General features: G+C 42.5%; 1 protein-coding gene across 4 annotated transcripts in view; it reads left to right on the forward strand.

Annotated features, from left to right (window-relative positions):
• Positions 1 to 7151: 7151 nt before the first annotated feature.
• The window catches only part of CAMK4 (calcium/calmodulin dependent protein kinase IV), a 338512-nt gene continuing 326549 nt past the window's right edge, over positions 7152 to 19114 (forward strand). Inside the window, exons 1-2 of one of the 4 annotated variants that reach the window (XM_090038364.1) lie at positions 7152 to 7262; positions 7574 to 7791. In XM_090038364.1, coding sequence (XP_089894490.1) covers positions 7613 to 7791 — 179 coding nt within the window. In that variant the 5' untranslated portion in view covers positions 7152 to 7262; positions 7574 to 7612. Of the gene's footprint in view, positions 7263 to 7304; positions 7397 to 7573; positions 7792 to 19114 lie in introns of those variants that run through there. The other 3 variants (XM_090038366.1, XM_090038365.1, XM_090038368.1) reach the window with 3 other exon arrangements.

The following is a 19114-nucleotide window of genomic DNA, read 5'->3' on the forward strand; positions in this document are numbered from 1 at the left end:
CCTCAAAGCTGCACAAGCTGCACATGCAGTGACAGAGTGCACCTGCTGTTGCTGTGCAGCTTGGAAGGAAGCAGGATTCTTTCTCCTCCATAGAATCCCATGTACTTTGCCAAGCTATCTGAGATTTACACAGTAGGAAGGATTTTGCTTTCTCTTCTTACTGTGGCAAAACTCAGAGAGACTTAAATTATATTTTTTGACTACTGATCTAAGGATCCAATCCAAAGCCAACTGCAGTCATTGAAAAAGACTCCCATTGACTTGCATGCTTTAAATTAGGCTGTAAATAAGGACTTTCAAGATTTGACTCAACAGTATTCACAAGTTACTTTCTTTCTTATATGATTTAAATTAAGTATCAATTTATTAATTCTTGGTTTAATAGAGGGAAACAAGTATAGAAGTGCTTTTTGGATGTCATATTTAAACATTTCAACATTCACTCCAGTTGGTCCAATACCATGTTTATGACGAGGTATTGTTTCAACCACCATAGACCCCCCCCCTCCCCTGTGCACTGTAATTAAGGCTTTCTCTTTTTTGTCTTATTTTCTGTAAGATCAAACTGAAAGTACACATTTTGATCTCTCTTTATGGAAACATAAAGGCAATATTGATTTTCACTGGGCTTTACCAACGTAACTAACTCATGTTTCCTTCCCTGTAAGAACTAAGATGCTTATCTACAGGGCTGCAAGGCTTGCACAACAGTCTTTCTTTACAGTCCTATGAAAATGTAACAACGTAAGCAACAGGGTAACCTGACCTATGCTATGCTATAATAATGTTCATTCAATAGAAGTTTTAAAAAAATACAGTATTGGCCTGTCGGTGGGAATACAAAATAAGATTAAAGCACTTAGGTACAGCCCTACAGACACCTGGAGATGTCAGTGGGGATGAAGCCTAACCTAAAGCCCTATTCCTTGAGCCCACTGGGAACTACTGACCTCTTTGGACCAGCCACTAGAGAAAAACACTGCAAATGATTTGCCAGTCATCTACACAACAGTTTGTTAGACAACTGGAAATGAGACTCTTGAGTTTTATTCCTAGTTTTGGAAAGGGAATATGACCTAAAGTTTACAGAAAGAATTACAGAAAGCATAATCATGAAAACATATTTCACAACTTCCTTGCATTAGCCAGTGTGGCTGAGCAAGTGGTCTGCCATATACAAAACCAGTTCTGTTCCCAGCTCAGGTAGGGAACTTCTCATTGTCTCACTTTTAAAACAGGGTGACTGACAGTTGACTCCCTCTCAATGAAAGTTATGAGGTAGGTTTCAATATCTGTGGCTTTAAAGTTCACGGAAATATAAGCAATGAGTAAAAAGGTTTTTGGTTTCCTGGCTCCCAGCTCAGTGCATTTTCACCTAGGCTAAGAGAATGTTTTAATGAGTAGGCGTCCTTTTGTCTCTCCTCCTCAGTAGGCAGCCTGATTCAGCTGAAGTACAATAAATTTGAGAGTTCAGCTTGTCAGGATGTCCCTAGAAAAATAGTCCCTTCTTTGAATCTGCTATATTTCACATATACCCCATGGATTTCTTTCATATTTTTTTATTGAGATATATGTCTTTTCCCAAATAGAAGCCAGTTGAGGGACTAGGTTTAGAAAGATTCCTGTGTGCTTGCTGAATGGGGAAGGAACAATGCTAACTGTTGCTAGGGTGTTTATTTCAAAGTACTAGAATTTGTGAATATGAATACATTTCCAAGTGGTGACTTGAATGGAATATTCTGTGTTTTTCATCTTGCAGTAATGCTAGGCATAATGTTAAACCCAGACAAAAAAATAGTATGTTTACAGCAATATCTTAGAGGGCATCTTATGTGTTTATATCTCTGTAATGAGGTATATGTAAGATGTACTTAGCAGCGCCTGGAAAAGAGAAGAGAATCCATCTTGCCCTAGAAAACTTGTCTAAGTTGCTAGTCATGGAGGAAAGGCCCTCCAGCTGGAATTCATTACAGAGTAGGGATTAGCAAGAGGAAGTAGTAGACTGAGCTGCAGTTAAAGAGGGAGGTCTGAAACCTTCTGTAGTTCTTACCGGGTGACTACTTGGTTTATGAAGCCTGTCAGACCATTTATTTTTATTTAATGAGTCAGCCATGCCTGTGGACTAGTTTTATTTTCTTTTGTGGACAAAGGAATGTGCTGTTGGATGTTTAGAGGAAGAGGGAATGCTTCAGGAAGCTTCCTTACCCCTTCCTCCCTGAAATCAAGGGATTGACTGAATCACTTGAAGCTCTGGGAGCATCTTTTCCAGGTGGTAGAGACAAAGCAATCCTATTGAAAATTGAGGCTCGTATAATATAGCTTAGTGCTGGTTGAACTGCTTTGCATTTTGATAGCTCTTCCTCAGGTAACTGCACCTTCTTCCCATTGTCATATCCCCCAAACAGGTGTAGAGAAAGTGGTCATTAGCCTAAAACTATGAGTGGGAAGAATATTACTAATGACTTTTATTTGTTCTAGGCCATCCCACATAACTATAGTGATCTTCTGAAATAATAATTTCCTTCTTGTTCTCTCACATATATATGCATCCTTGTCTTGCCCTACTCTTACTCTGCCTTTCCCTTGTACCATATGTTCAACCTTTCTTCCATTAAGATTGGCTCCTTCACCAGCTGCTTATCAGGCAGAGTTAGGAATCATAAGTAGAGAAAAAAACCAGCATATAAAATAGTATGAAAAATGATAAGTTAAGAGCCTGTGATATGCTTGTTTTGATATAAGTAGCTATGCTGCATATAACTAAAAATAGTGAAAATGGTGAAAAGGATCACTGTTTTTGATTGAGGGAAATCCAGCAAATACATGCATGGTCTCTCTAACCCAAGCGAGCCTGTTCAAGAAAACTGGAGGCTATGTAGTTGGTGAAGGGAGGTTGCAGGGAGAGGGGGGTAGTTGGAAGCTTACTGCAGAGAGACTGCTGTAGTTGGGGAGGGGAGAGGAAAAGGAAGAGAAGCTTTTAGGGGATTGCTCTGATGTTAACTCTTTTCATTTTAAGTGAGAGCAAATAGAAGACCAATACTGTGAAGTAGACTTTATTTTAACAGATTTAGACTGCTTTAAGAGTCTATTATATAATAGGCTGTGCAGCAAACCTAACTTTTGTGCAAATCTTGAATACATTTGGTAACAGTTGTGCAAACAGAGAACTCCAGTATCTCTAACTCACATTTTTAAGAGAGAACATACCAGGGACTCATTAGTGAGAACACATTTTCCCACTTTTTGGTTTGCTCCTCTTAGGGGATTTGGTCATTCTCGCCTTTCCCCTGCCTCCCACAATACACACACACACACTTTCGTCAATCGTGTTAGTATTCCAGGAATTGCATTATACCTCTGGTTTAAAACTACTGCAGGTGGAATGGTGAGAGGAAGGGAGGTGAAGAGTCCTGTCCCAAACCCCACCTAGAAGCCACATGCTACCAACTTGAGTGTCCAAAATAATTTTCACTCACAGTAGATTGTGCATATGTTGATTTGATGATGACATGTACTTTGCTGGCTTCCCCAGTGGTGGGGTTTGGACATACTCGTGGACAGAATTAAATTAAGACAAGCTCAAGAAGCATATGCCCAAGGCCTTGACTCTTAGAACCATGCAGATTTCAGAACGTGGATTTTAATTCCTGAAGTTTTTGCTTGTGGCCCTGATGGTTGTGAAAAGATGTATGGGAAATGAGGACCAATTGTGCTGGACACAGTGATGTCTGCCTTAAATGTGCAGAGAACTTCCATTAAGGGGAGCAGCAGTGGCTAATAGTATTGGGGGATAAAAGGGCATGCTTGGTCCCACATCCACCAAGACAGTGGACCATCTGTCTGGAATCAAACTGGGGAAAGGTTCCTTGGTTTCCCTGTGGGAGCCCTGCTAGGGCTTTGATGCCTCCTGGAGCTGCTTCTTACCTCATGCCTTTTGGGTCTAAAAGAACAAAAATGTGCTCGTGATTGTACTCTAGTATAACTAATACTAGTATATTTGTCATTCGCAATCTGCATGTATCTGTATGTTTGTATGACAGAAAATTGTGTGGATCTATATATTATGAATCCTTTTTTTTCAAATAGGGCTTGGCAAATGGTGCAATAGTTAATTTCTGGTGCCTGATAGTCATAAATTGGATGCCCATGTAGATAACACAGATGTATGGGGCAGCTCGGTCTCTTGGAACTGTTTCTTCATGTTCTCAATTGACTCAGGAAGATATCACTGTATGCCATGTTCTTTCTGAAGGTTTTATGTGCAACCCATGGATTAAAACTTTAAAGCTAAGATTCTGGAAAACAAAGCGGCTGACTCAAGATACTACGCTGTCAACTGAGTAGCTTAACTAGGGGTGGGCAAGGGAGGGCACCAGCTGGTTGCCTATTTGTGGGGGCAAAGGAGGGATGCAGAATGGTAGCCTCCAGAAAGCCCATCCTGCAGCAGTAGCCACCACAGGAAAGCCCCCACCAATCCTGCTCTCAAGGGCTCAGCACAATTCCCCCTCTGCCCCCAGTTCTGCCCATGGTGCTGAAATAGCTATGTAGTTACAACCCAGTGAGACCCAGTCCAATTTGATCTATAATATTAAGCAGACTAAATAGGAAAATAAATGGAATTAAAGTAATCCCTCAAGACGCTTAGATGCCAGTGAGGCAAGGCTTATTTCTCTACATCTTAATAAATTAAAACAAAACAAACAGATGAAGGATTCTTGGGTTGTAGGTCCCTAAATAAATTAGGTGATACTGATATAACTATAAAAGAATGAGAACATACACATTCTTTGGGTTATACAATCAGTTGGCTATTTGCCTAAACACAAAAATTAAAATGATATGTCACTTAAAATGAACTCGACCATTTTCATCTCTACTCTCAAGAGGTGCTATGGCAGCAAGATGTCATAAGGCAAGAGCTCACAATGTCACCTAGCAACAGGAAGCTTCAGGAATAAAAGTTCCAAAGTAGCCAGTTGGGAAACAGCATGCTGGAGAGTTGAGAGGAGATATGAATGCCACAGGGCCTCAAAAGGGCATGGCCCCCTAAATCTGCAGATGATCAAGCAATTGCTATGGTGAGGGCTCTGAATAGTAAGTGAATGGAAAGGGAGGCCTAAGGTATTTTACTGTCATGAGGAAGGCTGGGATCTCTGCTGCTTTTATTGTATTTTTTAATTTGATCTTAAAAATTATGATAAATTCAGAATGTAGATTCCAACATTGGTCTGTAATTAAAAAAACATAGTCAACTCAAAGGAGACAATGTTCTAATTTTTGTTTTATCCTTCCCTAAACTGAGGAAAAAGCTGAGCTATATTAGCTAAGCTTCCTTCTGAGACTTGATTTAAAGGGTAAGAACAATGTGTTTTTTCTAGTTTTTGAGGCCTGAAGATTGAGAGTTAAAATTACTTGTCCCTTGGGAGGTCTGAGGGGGTCTAGGACTTGAAGTAGGAGAAGAATTAAGATTAGACTGCTAACTTGATGCATCTAACTAGCACAATATTAAATGTGATTTTGCCTTTATTGTGAGCAAGGACTACTATATTTATTAGACATATCCTAGTGGTTAAATATGAGAAGACAGTAGAGTACATCGTTTCTGTTGTACAACCTACACAGCCTTCTGCACAGTCCATTTTACTGCTTCCCTTCCTTTGCCTGCATGACAATAAGAGTGGGTGTAATGGCATGAAGAGGATACAAGTAGGTTGAATCTGGCATACTATGCATGCTGGGCACACACACCCATTGTTGTTTTATTTCACTGTCACACAAGGAGTGACTGCCCTAATAGAGATACTTCTGGCTAGGATTAGAAGTCAGGGATGCAATGTGCTCATCTTATTTACATGCATAATACAGATGCAGACTTCACGGCCTGTCCCAGCGGTATACAGCTTTTGTGTAATTTTATTTTGGCTCTGTGGGGGAAGGGAGGCTGCTTTACCTGATGCTGTGCATGTTGTGTATGGGGCATTTGTTAATCTTTTTCCAAAAGCCATCTGGTGTGTGTCTCAACTCTATCACTCTTCTGCAAATTCAATGGAATAAAAACAAAACACCTAAAATTCTTATGCCCAGTGTTTATCCCATTGTCACTCTTTTCTGGGCAGTATAACTCTTCCCGATCATTTCCTGTAACTAGATAGTCACTGTGGTTATCTTAAAAGAAAAAGGTTTTGAGGTTTGTGAAAATTAGAACAGAACTCTTCCTGTGAACTGACTTGTCCTGAAACATGAAAATAAAACCTAAATAATCTCATGTACCTAATCTGCCCTGTATTTCTATGGCAAAGAGAGATGGTAATGAATTTCAGCTAAAAGCCTCCAAAACCATTTTATTGCAAACTTTCCAGTCAGAAAACATAGACTCACTTGACTAAGAACTGTACGTGGAATGGGAGCCTAATTCACTAACAGTGTAATATATGCATGATAAACAAAAACACCCGTGCATTTTATTTTTGCAGCAGCAATGCAGTAAAAACCAGGCTGTTGGTACTGGAGTGCAATAATTTCCAGCCCAAGGGACCCAGCCAGGTAAGGCAGGTGTCACATTTCCCATACTATATTAATACCAAGGGAAATTAAAAACAGGATTTGCCCCCTTGGCTTTAGATCATCCTCTTGCCATGCTTGCAGCTCAAATTTGGTTGTTGCCAGAGCCCCTGAAATTGAGCACATCTAGGACAATGACTTCTCAACCAGGGGGACGCAGCACCCTGGGGTGCCTCAAGAGCCTTTTGAGACTGTTGCATGGTGCTCCGCACCGTGTGGTGGGCAAATAACACGCACCAGACAAAACCCAGAGATTTTACATAGGAAAATAGGCTGAGGGGGGATTGAATAGCAGCCTTCAACTACCTGCAGGAGGGTTTGAAACAGGATGGAGCCAGGCTGTTCTCAGTGGTGGCAGGTGACAGAACAAGGAGCAATGGTCCCAAGGTCCAGCAAGGGAAGTTTAGGTTGGATGTTTGGAGAAAGTTTCCCAGGAGGAGGGTAGTAAAGTACTGAAAGAGGGAACCCAGAGAAGGGGTGGGAGCCCCCTCCTTGGAGGTTTTTAAGTGGGGGTAGACACTAGACAACGCCTTGGCTGGGGTGATCTAGCGGGGGCGGGTCCTTCAGCGCAGGGGCTGGGCCGAGGTGACCTCCGGAGGTCCCTGGCAGCCCTCGTGCTCCAGGGGTGAGCGGTGTCACCCCTCCAGAGCTCGTGACAGCGGCGGAATTTGCTGCGCTGTTCGTGGCGGAGCCGAAGAGGGGTGCAGGCGGCGAGCTGGCATGGCCGGGGGGGCCGGCGCAGGCTGATCCCCGCGGGGGGGGACGTGCTGGCGGTTGGCTCCGCTCGGGCAGGCGAGGAGGGTTTTAGGACGCCCGGGAGGAAGAGGAGGAGGCGGTGGGCGCTGCCGAGCGCCGCGCGCATTAGGGCCCGGGGCGGGCGGGCGGGCGGGAGGCAGGTGCCGCGGCGGAGCCGGGCCGCGGTGGCAGGCAGGCAGGCGCTGAGGGAGGGAAGGAGGGAGGACGGCGGAGGGGGGCGGGCAGCTCTAGCTGCCTTCTCGCTCTGCTCTTGCAGCCGCCGGGGAGGCGGCGGCGGCGAAGCAGCAGCCCCGACATGCTGAAAGTCACCATGCCCTCGCCCTCCTCCTCCTCTTCCTCCTCCTCCTCCGCCGCCTCGTCCTCCAGCGCCTCGGCCGCGGGCAGGGGCGCGGGCGCCGCCGCCGAGTACTGGATCGACGGCTCCAACAAGGACACCCTGGCCCACTACTTCGAGCTCGAGTCCGAGCTGGGACGGTAAGGACCGGCGGGCGGGGGGTCGTGCCCGCCCCGCTGCAGCCCCGCGCCGGCGGGCGGCCACCGCGGCGGGAGCGGGGCGCTCGGACCCCGCCTGGCACCCGGGCGTGCGCGTTTCACAGACACCCGTGTGTGTGTCCCGCACGCTGTGTGGTGTGTGTGTGGGGGGGGTATATGTGTGTGAAGCCAGGAAGTGGTTTAGGGGGCGGGGGTGTGTGAGAGAGAGACCTGCACGTGTGTGTGTCAGATGCCGGGGGGAGGGGGGGGGTGAGAGAGAGAAACCCAGACACCTGCCTGTGTCCCAGACGCTTTGGGGGGTGGGAGTGTGTGTGACAGCAGGGGGTGGGTGTTGCAGGGGGTGAGTGAGAGAGAGAGGGACCTGGACACCTGTGTGTGTGTGTGTCACTTGGTGGGGGTGTATGTGTGTGTGTGTGTGTGATGCCTAGGGGTGGATGTGTGTGTGTGTGAGAGAGAGAGACCTGTACACCTGTGTGTGCATCTGTGACACCAAGGGATGGTTGTTGTGGGGGCGGGGGATGAGAGAGAGAGGTCTGGACACCTGTGTGTGCATGTCCTCCAGATGCCTGGGGGTGGGTGTGTGATTGTGTGTGAAAGCAAGAGAAACCTGGACACTTGTGTGTGTCCCAGAAACATTATGAGGTGGGAGTGTGTGTGCGCGAGACACCAGGGGGTGGGTGTTGTGGGGGGGTGCAAGAGAGGGCGAGAGGAAGACCTGGACATCTGTATGTGTTGCAGACACTTGGGGTGTGTGAGATAACTGGGGGTGGGTGTGTGGGGGTCTGTGTGTGTGAAAGAGAGAGAGACCTGGACACCTGTGTGTGTGTGTCAGGTGCCTGGGACAGCGTGTGTTTGAGAGAGAGATGTGGACACCTGTATGTGTGTGTGTCCTAGGCGCCTGGGTTCTCTGTGTCTTTTCCAAATCAAGTGACCTCAGGCATTCAGTTTGCCCCCAGCCTTGCTGGGCTGCCTTCTCCCCAGCCCAGCGGCAATGCATCCTTGGCCGCCCTTGCCAGAAGAAACCCAGGCGTTGATCCCCAGAGGGAGAACCCCAGCCTGCTAGTGGGCTGGGAAAAGCCTGAACTATTCCTGGGCTGAGATGGGGAGGGGGAAGGCAGAGAGCACAGTCCGAGTCCCATCCTGACATCATAGTGCTGGTTGCTGAGGTGGGCAAGCAAAGTCCGGCACCTGCCTTCTCAGTGACAGCAGGAGGCTCAGGAAAGTCTTCCTGTGGGGGTTCCTTCTCAGGTTTGGCACAGGAACCTTTTTGACACTCATGTCAGTGGCAGGCCTTTTTGCACCAGCTGCTGCAGCATTTTGAGTCCTGGTTTGGTTTTTTGTTTTGTTTTGCTTCATTCCCCAGAAAAGTTGGTTTGCTGTAAACCGCAGCAAAAGAGGGGGTGTTTCATTCTGTGCCAGCTGTGGGCTTACTCCATTTTTGGGGCATGTCTCCATGGGCACAGAAAACTGGCTGAGACAAAACTCACACTGACAACATGAGTCCATGGACAAACCCATAAAAGTGCAGTACAAAAGCTAAGTCACCATGTTCCTGTATTTGAAACAAAAAATAGACACAGTCCCAATCCTGCAACTGCTTACCCATGCAAGGAACTTCACATTAATGAAGTTGCCAATGTATGGTCTGCACCTAAGGTATATGTTGGTCATTGCATGCAGGATGACTGTTGAGCACTTCTTTGAATCAGCATATTGGGAGTAAATAGACAGTCTAGTATTGAGTTTAGGCTAGATTCATTTCCTTGATTTTGGGGTCAGCACTTTTAGTCCTCTCTGAGACAAAACCTGCAGAAATCATGAGTCGGTGGACAAGCTCATAAAAGGAGCATACTTTTACTAAGAATTGCAAGCCAAGTTAGAAAATGATTGTCTGTTCCTGAGTGAATCAGTGTTCAGTACCCATTCATTCATGCCTGCTGTGCTACTATCACATCACTTGTCCCAGTCACTTCAGAATTTTGAATGTTTTCTTGATCTGCATTTAATTGTCAGTTCATATCGTGTTTTTAGATAGGAAGTTAAAGAGTTGACATAGTACAGTAACCTGAATAGTGGGAGTGAATGACTTATCATGAACTTGACAAAGTTGAAAGCAAAACTGAACTGATAATCTTGTAATGGAGAATTTCACAGATAACAATGTGGTTGTGTAAGAACTTTACAGATTACAGTATGGTTATGTCAGTATATTTGCAGAAAGGACTCATGCCACTAAAAATGTTTCTACCTTGCAAAATGAAGCTGTGATTGTAGCATGGGTGAGCATACATCATGCTAGCTTTGGTCCAGCTATCATGGGTAACTGGAGCAATGGATATGTGACAGTCAGTTGCTAGGCTGACATGAAGCTTGGGTTGCTGGATCTTCCTTACTATTATTACCATGCTGGTTATATTAAAGCCAGCATGGAGCATGACCCCTTCCTTTGCTGTACAGGCATACTGTAAACAACTTTTAACTAAGGAAGTGTAATGCATTAAACCTTTGTGTTAGTACAAACATGTCGTGTTTGTATGGCTGACCATTGAACATTTGGTTAACATTCTTTTTAGTCATTTACGTTAGATTGATTTTAGCATATGCTATACAGATAATACCTTGAATCTAGAAGACACTAAAGGGAAATTATGGTGCCTTTCATGTTAATAATATAGTGCTTAGTGGCATTTTAAAGGTGGGCAGGTTGGTGAGTTGAGTGTTTTTTGTATCTTGCTCACTGAATATTTGAACCAAGTGTTCACATTTTCCAATATCTTCAGCCAAGGTTTGCAGTAATGTGAACCATAAAAACCTAAATTTTTAATATAAAAAAGCATTAAAAAGTATTACTTGTGTAGCTGTTGTTATGGATTGTGAGTTTGCTGAAATTGATACCAGTGTAAAGAAACTAAGAGGAAGAATGCAGTTATAACACATACATCTTTTAATATCTGACAACATTTGCAATGTGTAGGGGGTGCACATGGGTGCACCTTGTGAGACTGGCAGTTCACCCCCTGCAAAAAGCACCACTGATGCTGCTGGTGGCACCTGTGGGCGGTCACCACTCCCCGCTAGTGCCAACGGCATCTGCGGGTGGTCCCCGCTAACCGCTACCACCGCCTGCAGGCAGTCACCGTGCCCCCCGCCAGCCTCTAGGGGCACACTATGTTCAAGTCTAACAGTATTTTTAGAATCACTTACGTTGTGATCTTTTATCTTGGGGTTTTGGGTTTTTTTGTTTGTTTGTTTGTTTTGGGGAGGGGGGTTGTGGAATTGTATTGAATAGACCATACTTGTACATGACAAATCAAATGTTTGCTGTATCTTGTGCTCAACGGGAGTAGATTACAAAATGGCAGAAGTTTAATGTTCCTAATCTATTGATTATAGGAAAATTGCAGAGCCATTTAAAAATCAAGAATGGTTAATGCACAAGATTTGATAGTGCCAGGTCCTTCATCAGGGTAGGAAGAACCTTCACCATAACTATAAGATAGATGGTAGCCCACTGGCTGACACAACATCTGAATGGGACCTGGGGGTCACAATTGACCAGAAGATGAATATGAGCCAACAGTGCGATGAAGTCACCAGCAGGGCAAATAGAATTCTGGCATGCATCAGCCGATGTGTTGCCAGCAGATCCAGAGAGGTGCTCCTCCCTCCCTACTCAGCGTTGGTGAGGCCACAGCTGGAACTTCTTCTCCGTAAGGGTAACTAGAACCTGGAACACACTCCTGGCAGAGGTGGTGCAGTCACCATCCTTGAAGGTGTTCAAGAGAAGGCTGGATAAGCACCTTGCTGAGTTAGTCTGAGCTCATTAACCTTGATAAGCAGACTTGATGATCTTCCAGGTCCCTTCCAGTCCATTGACTCTCTGACTCTCTGATTCTATGTCCATAGAGCTGCTCCAGCACACTGGGAGCTGGGAGAAGCTGGGCAAGGGCAGTTTGCCCACAGTGGGACGATGTGTCCTGCAAAGGGGTAGGCACTGTGGCACAAATTTGCGCCACTACTATTTGTGCCACTGCAAGTGCATGCCTCTGCTCATCTGGACGCGGCCACAAAGTCTACTGTATAGTAGAGATAAATATTGTATTAACCATGTCCCTCCAGGAATGCTTTCAAGTTCATCAATGGGGCAAGATGCAGAGCTGCTCCTGTCTGTTTTGTGAACAAATGGAGGAACGCAAGTGATAGGTACAGTCAAGGAGAATTTCAATGAGTTCTAAATTTGGTATCCAAATTATAATTTAATATGATATTATATAATATAATATTATAACTTTAATATGAACAATATATATTTTTTCAAATCAGACAAAATAGATGACTCAGCAGGATGTGCAGATACTTATTTTCAACTGTAAATGCATAGAGGTAATTTTTTATTTTTAATGTAGAATGTGTCTGCTCCCAGAGGTGTCCAGGCCTAGTTTCAATACTATATGCATATAGTTTTAGAAAAGCAGTGCCAATTTCCTCGATATTCACTCAAAGAGTGTCTTTGTGTCTATTTCTTTTTGTATGCAAGTTAATAAATGTCAGTGATATAAGATGTTCAATATAATGTTTCTGTAAATTTTTATTGGCGGCTCAGTATGTAGTCAGACTTGTAAACTGTATATATCATTTTGGTTCTTTAAATGAAAATGTAGGGTTTCTGTGTGGGTAGTCATGAAATATTGGGTGTTTGCAGCATATGATATTGTCCCTGCATTATTGGACCCTTGTTATTTTGTGTGCAGAATGTATTGGGTCAGGAACCAAGTGAGCCTTTAAATTTCTTCTATGGAATGAGTGCTGGGGGTGGTTAAAATAGTTGCTGTGGGTGGATCTTTCTGTGTAATTTTCACAGCTTGTTTGTATTTATGGAAGGAGTGTTAAAAATGGAGAATGTTATTCTTCAGAGAACTGTTTATTTATTTATTTATTTCTAAGGCATTATTTTCAACTGCTGTGCACATTTATTATGTTTTTTGATTAACTTGGTAGTTTTTAATCTGGAAAAATTGTATTTTTCACAAGAAAAAAAGAATAACTCTTGAGTTGAACTTTCTTAGAAGTTCAACTGCAGATATTTTTGAGCTTCAGAAGTTGAAAATAATAGTCATATTGATCACTTCAAGATATGACAAAATATATTTGAGAAGCAATGAGAAACTTTGTAAAAGCCAGAAGTAATGAAGCTGTTCTTTAAATTCAGTTCTGAAAAACTGCATGTGAATAGAATATACTTTAATTCACGACAGAGGTATTTTTCCCAAATGAGACTTTATAAAATGTTTAAACAATTTTTTTTAGATGGGCTATAAGGAAAATGAAAACCTATGATACAAAAGATATATATAACCCTAGGTAGTCCCTTCCTGTAACTAGGTATGTGTCTGAGTCCCTGAACAAACAGGGATGCATTGAAGTGTAGGTAGGAGGTTGCCAGTAATAGATGTCTAAATGTCAGCTGTTTGTTGGCAAGGAAAATAGTCTTATTAAAAAACCCTTTTACAAACAATAAAAATGATAACTATTGAAATAATGCTTAGCATTGAATATATTAATCTTCATTGGAATGATGATTATCATCCATAGGTGGGCTAATAGAACCTGTGTGCAGAGAAATTAAGATATTCACTGAATGTCTCCTAAGGGGCAAGTCTAGAAAGGGGAAATTGACACTTTCACTCCTACTATTATCTAAAACAGTGGGGCCAACCTATTTTGACAGGCTTGCCACAAATTTCCCCCACAACCCAAGTGCCACTCTAACCCATTTTCCCTACCCAGTTTGCTGCTCTTTTTTCCTGCTCCCTCCCCTGTCTCCCTGTCTGACCTGATACTCTGTTTGCTGCTTCCTTCCCAGTTTGCTACTGTGCTGCCTGTCCTGTCTTGGAACTGCTATGTGCAACACAGAGGTACCCATGCCACTTATGATACATATGCTGCTGTTTAGCTAAAAGATCATACTACCTCTTGATAAACCTGCCTGCCCCTTTGCTGTTGGTGTTGATTTGGATAGCTGTAAAGAGGGAATTTCTCAAATGAAATTTTCCTTTGAAAGAGTATTAAAAGACACAAATTTATTTTCAACTGTGCACATACACAACCTATGCATGCTATGAAGAATTTAGTAAATATAAGAAAAAGAAAATGTATAGCATTGTTTCTGTATCTGCCTGTGCTGTGCCGTTATAATTAGGGACCTACTCTTAATTTGTAGTTTTGCAGATTTCACAGAAACTGTGAAATCCAGAATTGTCCGCAAAATCCGCAAAATCAACAACAACAAAATAAAATAAAAATAAAATGCTGGCTCCCCAGTGGGAGCTAGCAGTCCTCGCTGTGGGGAGGGGAAGGTGCTGGCTGGCAGGGCAGCACAAAGGGCAGCTACCCCTTCCTCCCTCCTCCCCTGCCAGGTCTTCCCCGGTACCACGGGTTGGGCAGCATGAAGGGCAGCCAGACCACAAGCAAGATGGTGGCTGCCCCCTCATCCTTCCTCCCTCTGGGGCCTCTCTGCCTATCAGTGCCAAAGGGTGGGGCCACTGCAAAATGCCTACAATTTAGCTAGGTCCCTAATTACAATGTGAAAGAGTTTAAATGTGAAATTTTGCACAGCAGCTACAGATTTTAAGTTTAGCTACCCTCTTTATGAAGGTCCTGATTCTGTCATTCTTGTGCTCAGTATGTAGAACTATTGATTTTTACAGGGGCTATCCTTGTATTAAAGCAATGTTCAACTTTAGTAAAGATAGCAGAATATCCCCTGGTCCTGCAAGTGTGTCATACTTCTGCTTTTGGAGTGTTGGATATGCTTTTTGTATATAAAAACAACAGGAGTGAGGAACAGATAATCTTGGCAAATAGTATTTCCAGCGAATTAATGACTGGTCTTTCTAGGGCTACATCTTCTGCTTTGTTTTCTGTTGTAAACTTCCTCACCCAGCTACTTGATGGTGATTGCTTAAAAACCAGTAGCTCTACTGAAGAATTTCTGTTTTCTTCTTTGCTCTTGGGATTCTCTGATACGTATGTAAAGTGTAGGGTTGTTTGGATTTTGGGTGATGGGAGAGTGTTCTCTCTTCTGGTCTCTCCAGTTTCCCCTCTTCTTTCGCCCCTTCCCTCGGTGACCCTTCCTTTGACAAAGAAGTGTTGAATCAAGCTACTTCAGAGATCAAATTATACTTTTTAGCCTCGAGAAATTTATTTAAGAATGGTAAGAAATAGGTACTTCTCTCCTCATCACCCCAAGAGGTTTTTATTGCCCATAGAATTTCTCAAACCTTTCTGACACAAGAACAGAGGGTCTTGCTGGGACCTCATGGCTCTTGCCCGTTTTTTGCTGGAACTGTTATGAACTGTAGGATACAGTACTGTTCAGGGTGGTCCATCAACTGTAAAATGGGCAAGGCAAACTACATAGAACTCACTAAGTTTACTCCCCTTCATGGGTAAATGACTGCTACCCTAAGATGTTCTGGGCAGCACAGAGAAGATGAGCAGCATATTTGTTAAAATAATGGATCTGAGTTCAGAATTATTGAAAACTTGAGGCTTGAAAGAAATACATTTGATTTCTATATCCTTAGACTAGTTGTGCTGTTTCATTAGTTTAAAATGTAAAGACACAGTTCCATAATGGTTGGGACTAAATGAAAATAGATACATTTTTTCCCAGGTTTTTTTGAGATATCATCAGCAAGTAGGTTTTGGTTACTATAATTAAAATACATTCAGTATTGTAGTCTCTATGTTCAACACCGTTGTTAAATCTGGCTGTCTAAACGTATACTTATAAAGCTGCCAGGTTTTTGCTTTTCTGCTAAAATATTGCTAAGGACAGGAAACCCTTCCATTTTTAGTTTGATAAAGGATGAAAGAAATGTAACCTCTGAGGGACCAATCAGTATATCAATAATAATGTAAATGGTCTCTTTGAACTTCCTGTGCAGGGGATAATGGGAAAGAAGTGATTTGGAACAAATCATGGAGCTGTATAATAACACAATGGCCATTGACATCTGTAAGACTTGTGCAGCGGATCAAGTGATTTATAAGCCCATGTTATAATAACCTACTTAATTTAATTATCTATTAGATTATGTTGTCCAAGCAGTTTTTGTTCTTATCTCCCATTCTTCCTGAGATGGATGTTTGCATTAATAACTGGTTATAATGTACTGGCACCTAAAAACCCAACCACCTTGGTCATCCATTGTGCTAGGCATATATGCAGTGGGCTCATCTACACGAGATGCTTAATGCATAAAAGACTAATTCTACCTTGCATTAGCGTTGTGGGCAAAACCCATGCTGATGCACAGTAGATTTAGTCTAATGCACATTAACATCACTAAAAAACCACTCATCTGCTCTAATGCGCAGTAGCACCAAATACAGCATATTAAGTTATTACCTGTCATTACAGGTACTAAACTTAATGCACCATAATTATGGCACATTAATGAATGTGTAGACGTGCCCAATATGTGGGATAATGATTCTCATTTAGCTTAAAATCTGGTAAATAAGAGCTAACAGGTGGATGAGACATAAATAGAAAGCAGTAGAGGCCAACAGGATAATGAAATAGGATGTTTAAGTACACATGAATTGTACACACTATTTCATTTTTATATTTATGAATTTATCATAATGTGAATATTCTTGGTATGTTTTAAAATATGTGAATTAGATTTAATATTCATTTAATATTGTCAAACAAAAAATAGACCTTCTATTTTAGTACGGTGGTCATCAGAAGGCATATGATACCAAATTTAACCATGTAACTGATGGCAGAACTTGAAATATATAAGACATTTGATATACGTCTCTGCAGAACAGGCTGCCAAATTGCTTGTTGGATATGTAATAAAACATCATCACTCAGGGTATCACAGGATTGAGAAGACCATTCATAATACTTCAAAATAGCCTGGGGTACAGCTTATTTAAGGCTTAGAGACTCAGTTCTGGCTTTGTCCCCTGGGTCTAAGGGGCAAGTTAGGAAGACAGCTTAATTGCAGTCTGACAGCTGATGAGTCTGGTGCTTCCCAAGACAGAAGTGCAGTGCTGGACAGCTCCCAGCAAGGAAGGGACCTTCGCCTAGATTATGCTGAGTTGTCAGCTGAACAGTCTGGAGCACATGGAGAGCTGATGCTGAGGCAAGTGGTCCACAGTATGGGAGTCCTAGAGTTCAGAGGACTATGTGAGAGGCCTGGAGTGTGCTAAGGAACTGTGGTATAGGGGTAAGGAGTACAGAATAAAAGCAACAGCGAAGGCTGGACAGTGCTGTGTGGCTGGTTATGAACGTATTAATATCCAGCTGAGGAGCTTGGGAGGCTTTTTACATATTAACTTGGCCCAGGAGTGCCCCTTTAAATTAAGTATTGTTTCAGTTCTACAGATGAAAAAGAGACACAGAAATATATTGGTAAGTTCTTACCTCTGTGAACCTTTTGTGCTAGCTCTCCCTCTGCTGATACAGAAGATGAGGCATATGATTGCATTGTCTTTGCTTTTGGAGTCTGCGGAGGCTCTTCAGGGTCAGGGTTCCTTTGTTATGAAGCTGTCAGCTTTGCAGGTTTGAGTTAAAAAAAAAGTGTCAGGAAGGACTAAAGGACAAGCTTTCATCAAGACTTCAGATGAATTGCTGAATCTTGACAGATTTTTCCCCTAGAGGCAATTCTGTATTTGTTGATACATAACTCCTAATTTGGTTGGTACAAAATATACCTGTGTGTGTATATATACACAGATCTCCATTTTAGTAGGGACACAAAAGTCAGCCTTTAAGAAAAGAAGCTGGCACCAAAAATCTGACTCTAAAATCTAGCTGTCCATCTTTTGAAGGGATAAAAGAAAATCCTGGCAAGAAATGTATACTTCAGCTTTGGCTCTTGTGAAGTGGTATTGTTTTGAGGGAGGAGGGGAGTGGAGGTTGCAACAGAACCATTTTGATTTTTATTCTGGAGTTTCTCCATCATCTCCATTTTTCCCTGTACTATGCATCTAAAATAGACTCCCAGATAACATGTGATAGCTTCTTACATCCAGTTCAGTTAGCTTTTTTGTTTGTTCATCACTACCTTCATTGTATTTTGGAATATATTCATGTGCACATTTAACAGGACTGTGGAATACCTGTAGCTTGCCTTTAAAAGCCAGCAGGCCCTGAGCTGGGGCAGATTCTAGAAACCATAAGATAATCTTCTCATTCATACTTCTTAATATGAGCAAGCAGTTTTTCATCTGTCACTAAATTTACTGTGTATTTTGCATCATTGACAGATTGTCAGAAGAAACTGGACCAACAGTTTATTGCTTGATGGTCTAATTTTCTGCTGATAGGGTAAGAATTAACACCATTATTATATGTGATAATAGAATAAGCAAATATGTGCAAGAATCATGCTTTCAGTTAAACCCAAAACAAAGACCCAGTGCTTAGTCCAGCCAAGTCAAAACTCGGGTACGGTAGCAAGTTTTGCTCCTGTAGAGAAAGTGTTGGGCTGGCCTTGTGGAGCCCCCAATTATAGGCCAGAGTCCTACTATGGGAGGCAGTCTATAAGCACAGAACAAAGGCAGTCTGTGTCTTAGGGGGCATACAGCCTAAGTCTAATCAGAGACAACAGATGCCTGCATACAAACAGAGTATAACACCCCCTCCCCCGCCCCCAAACCCAGTGGTGCTCATCACACTAGGCAGTGGTCCCAACACCAGCTGTTTGACCACTGGAAACCAGTTTTATAGGCATCATTCAAAGGTTGTTTTAAGGAAGAAGGATAATAGGGTGGCTTTGTGGACACTTACAAGGAGCTCCTTCCAAACACATTTGAAACTATTTTCAAAAAAGCAAAATTGGTCATTGAATCAGCCACAGCATTGTTTGTAGAAAAAGGTGCAGTTAACATCTCATTAGGGAATGGGAAATAATAGGTAGAAATAGATCATAAGTTTTGAAAGGTGAAGATAACTAATTTTGTGTTTTTTTGCAATGGAGAAAGAGAAGCAGGTAGAAAGAAGGGACACAATCAAATTCATGATGGGCCAGGAAAAATCACACCACACCTAATGAACTGTCAAAGTAAACAGTATGTGAATGCACAAGCTGAAATGTGTTCATAAAAAGTGCACTGCAGATACTAATGGATAACTAGGATATTGAGGTAATCAGGATTAATTCACAAATGTAATTTAGGATTACATTTACCAGAGAAATTGCTTGCAATAAATAATTTTATTCACTGGAAAATAATTACTGTAATAGCAAAAAATGCAGTCCAAGAAATAAGAAAATGTTTG

This window comes from Crocodylus siamensis, chromosome 3, assembly GCF_052110815.1.
Source record: "Crocodylus siamensis isolate JL-2025a chromosome 3, ASM5211081v1, whole genome shotgun sequence".
Lineage (NCBI taxonomy): Eukaryota > Metazoa > Chordata > Crocodylia > Crocodylidae > Crocodylus > Crocodylus siamensis.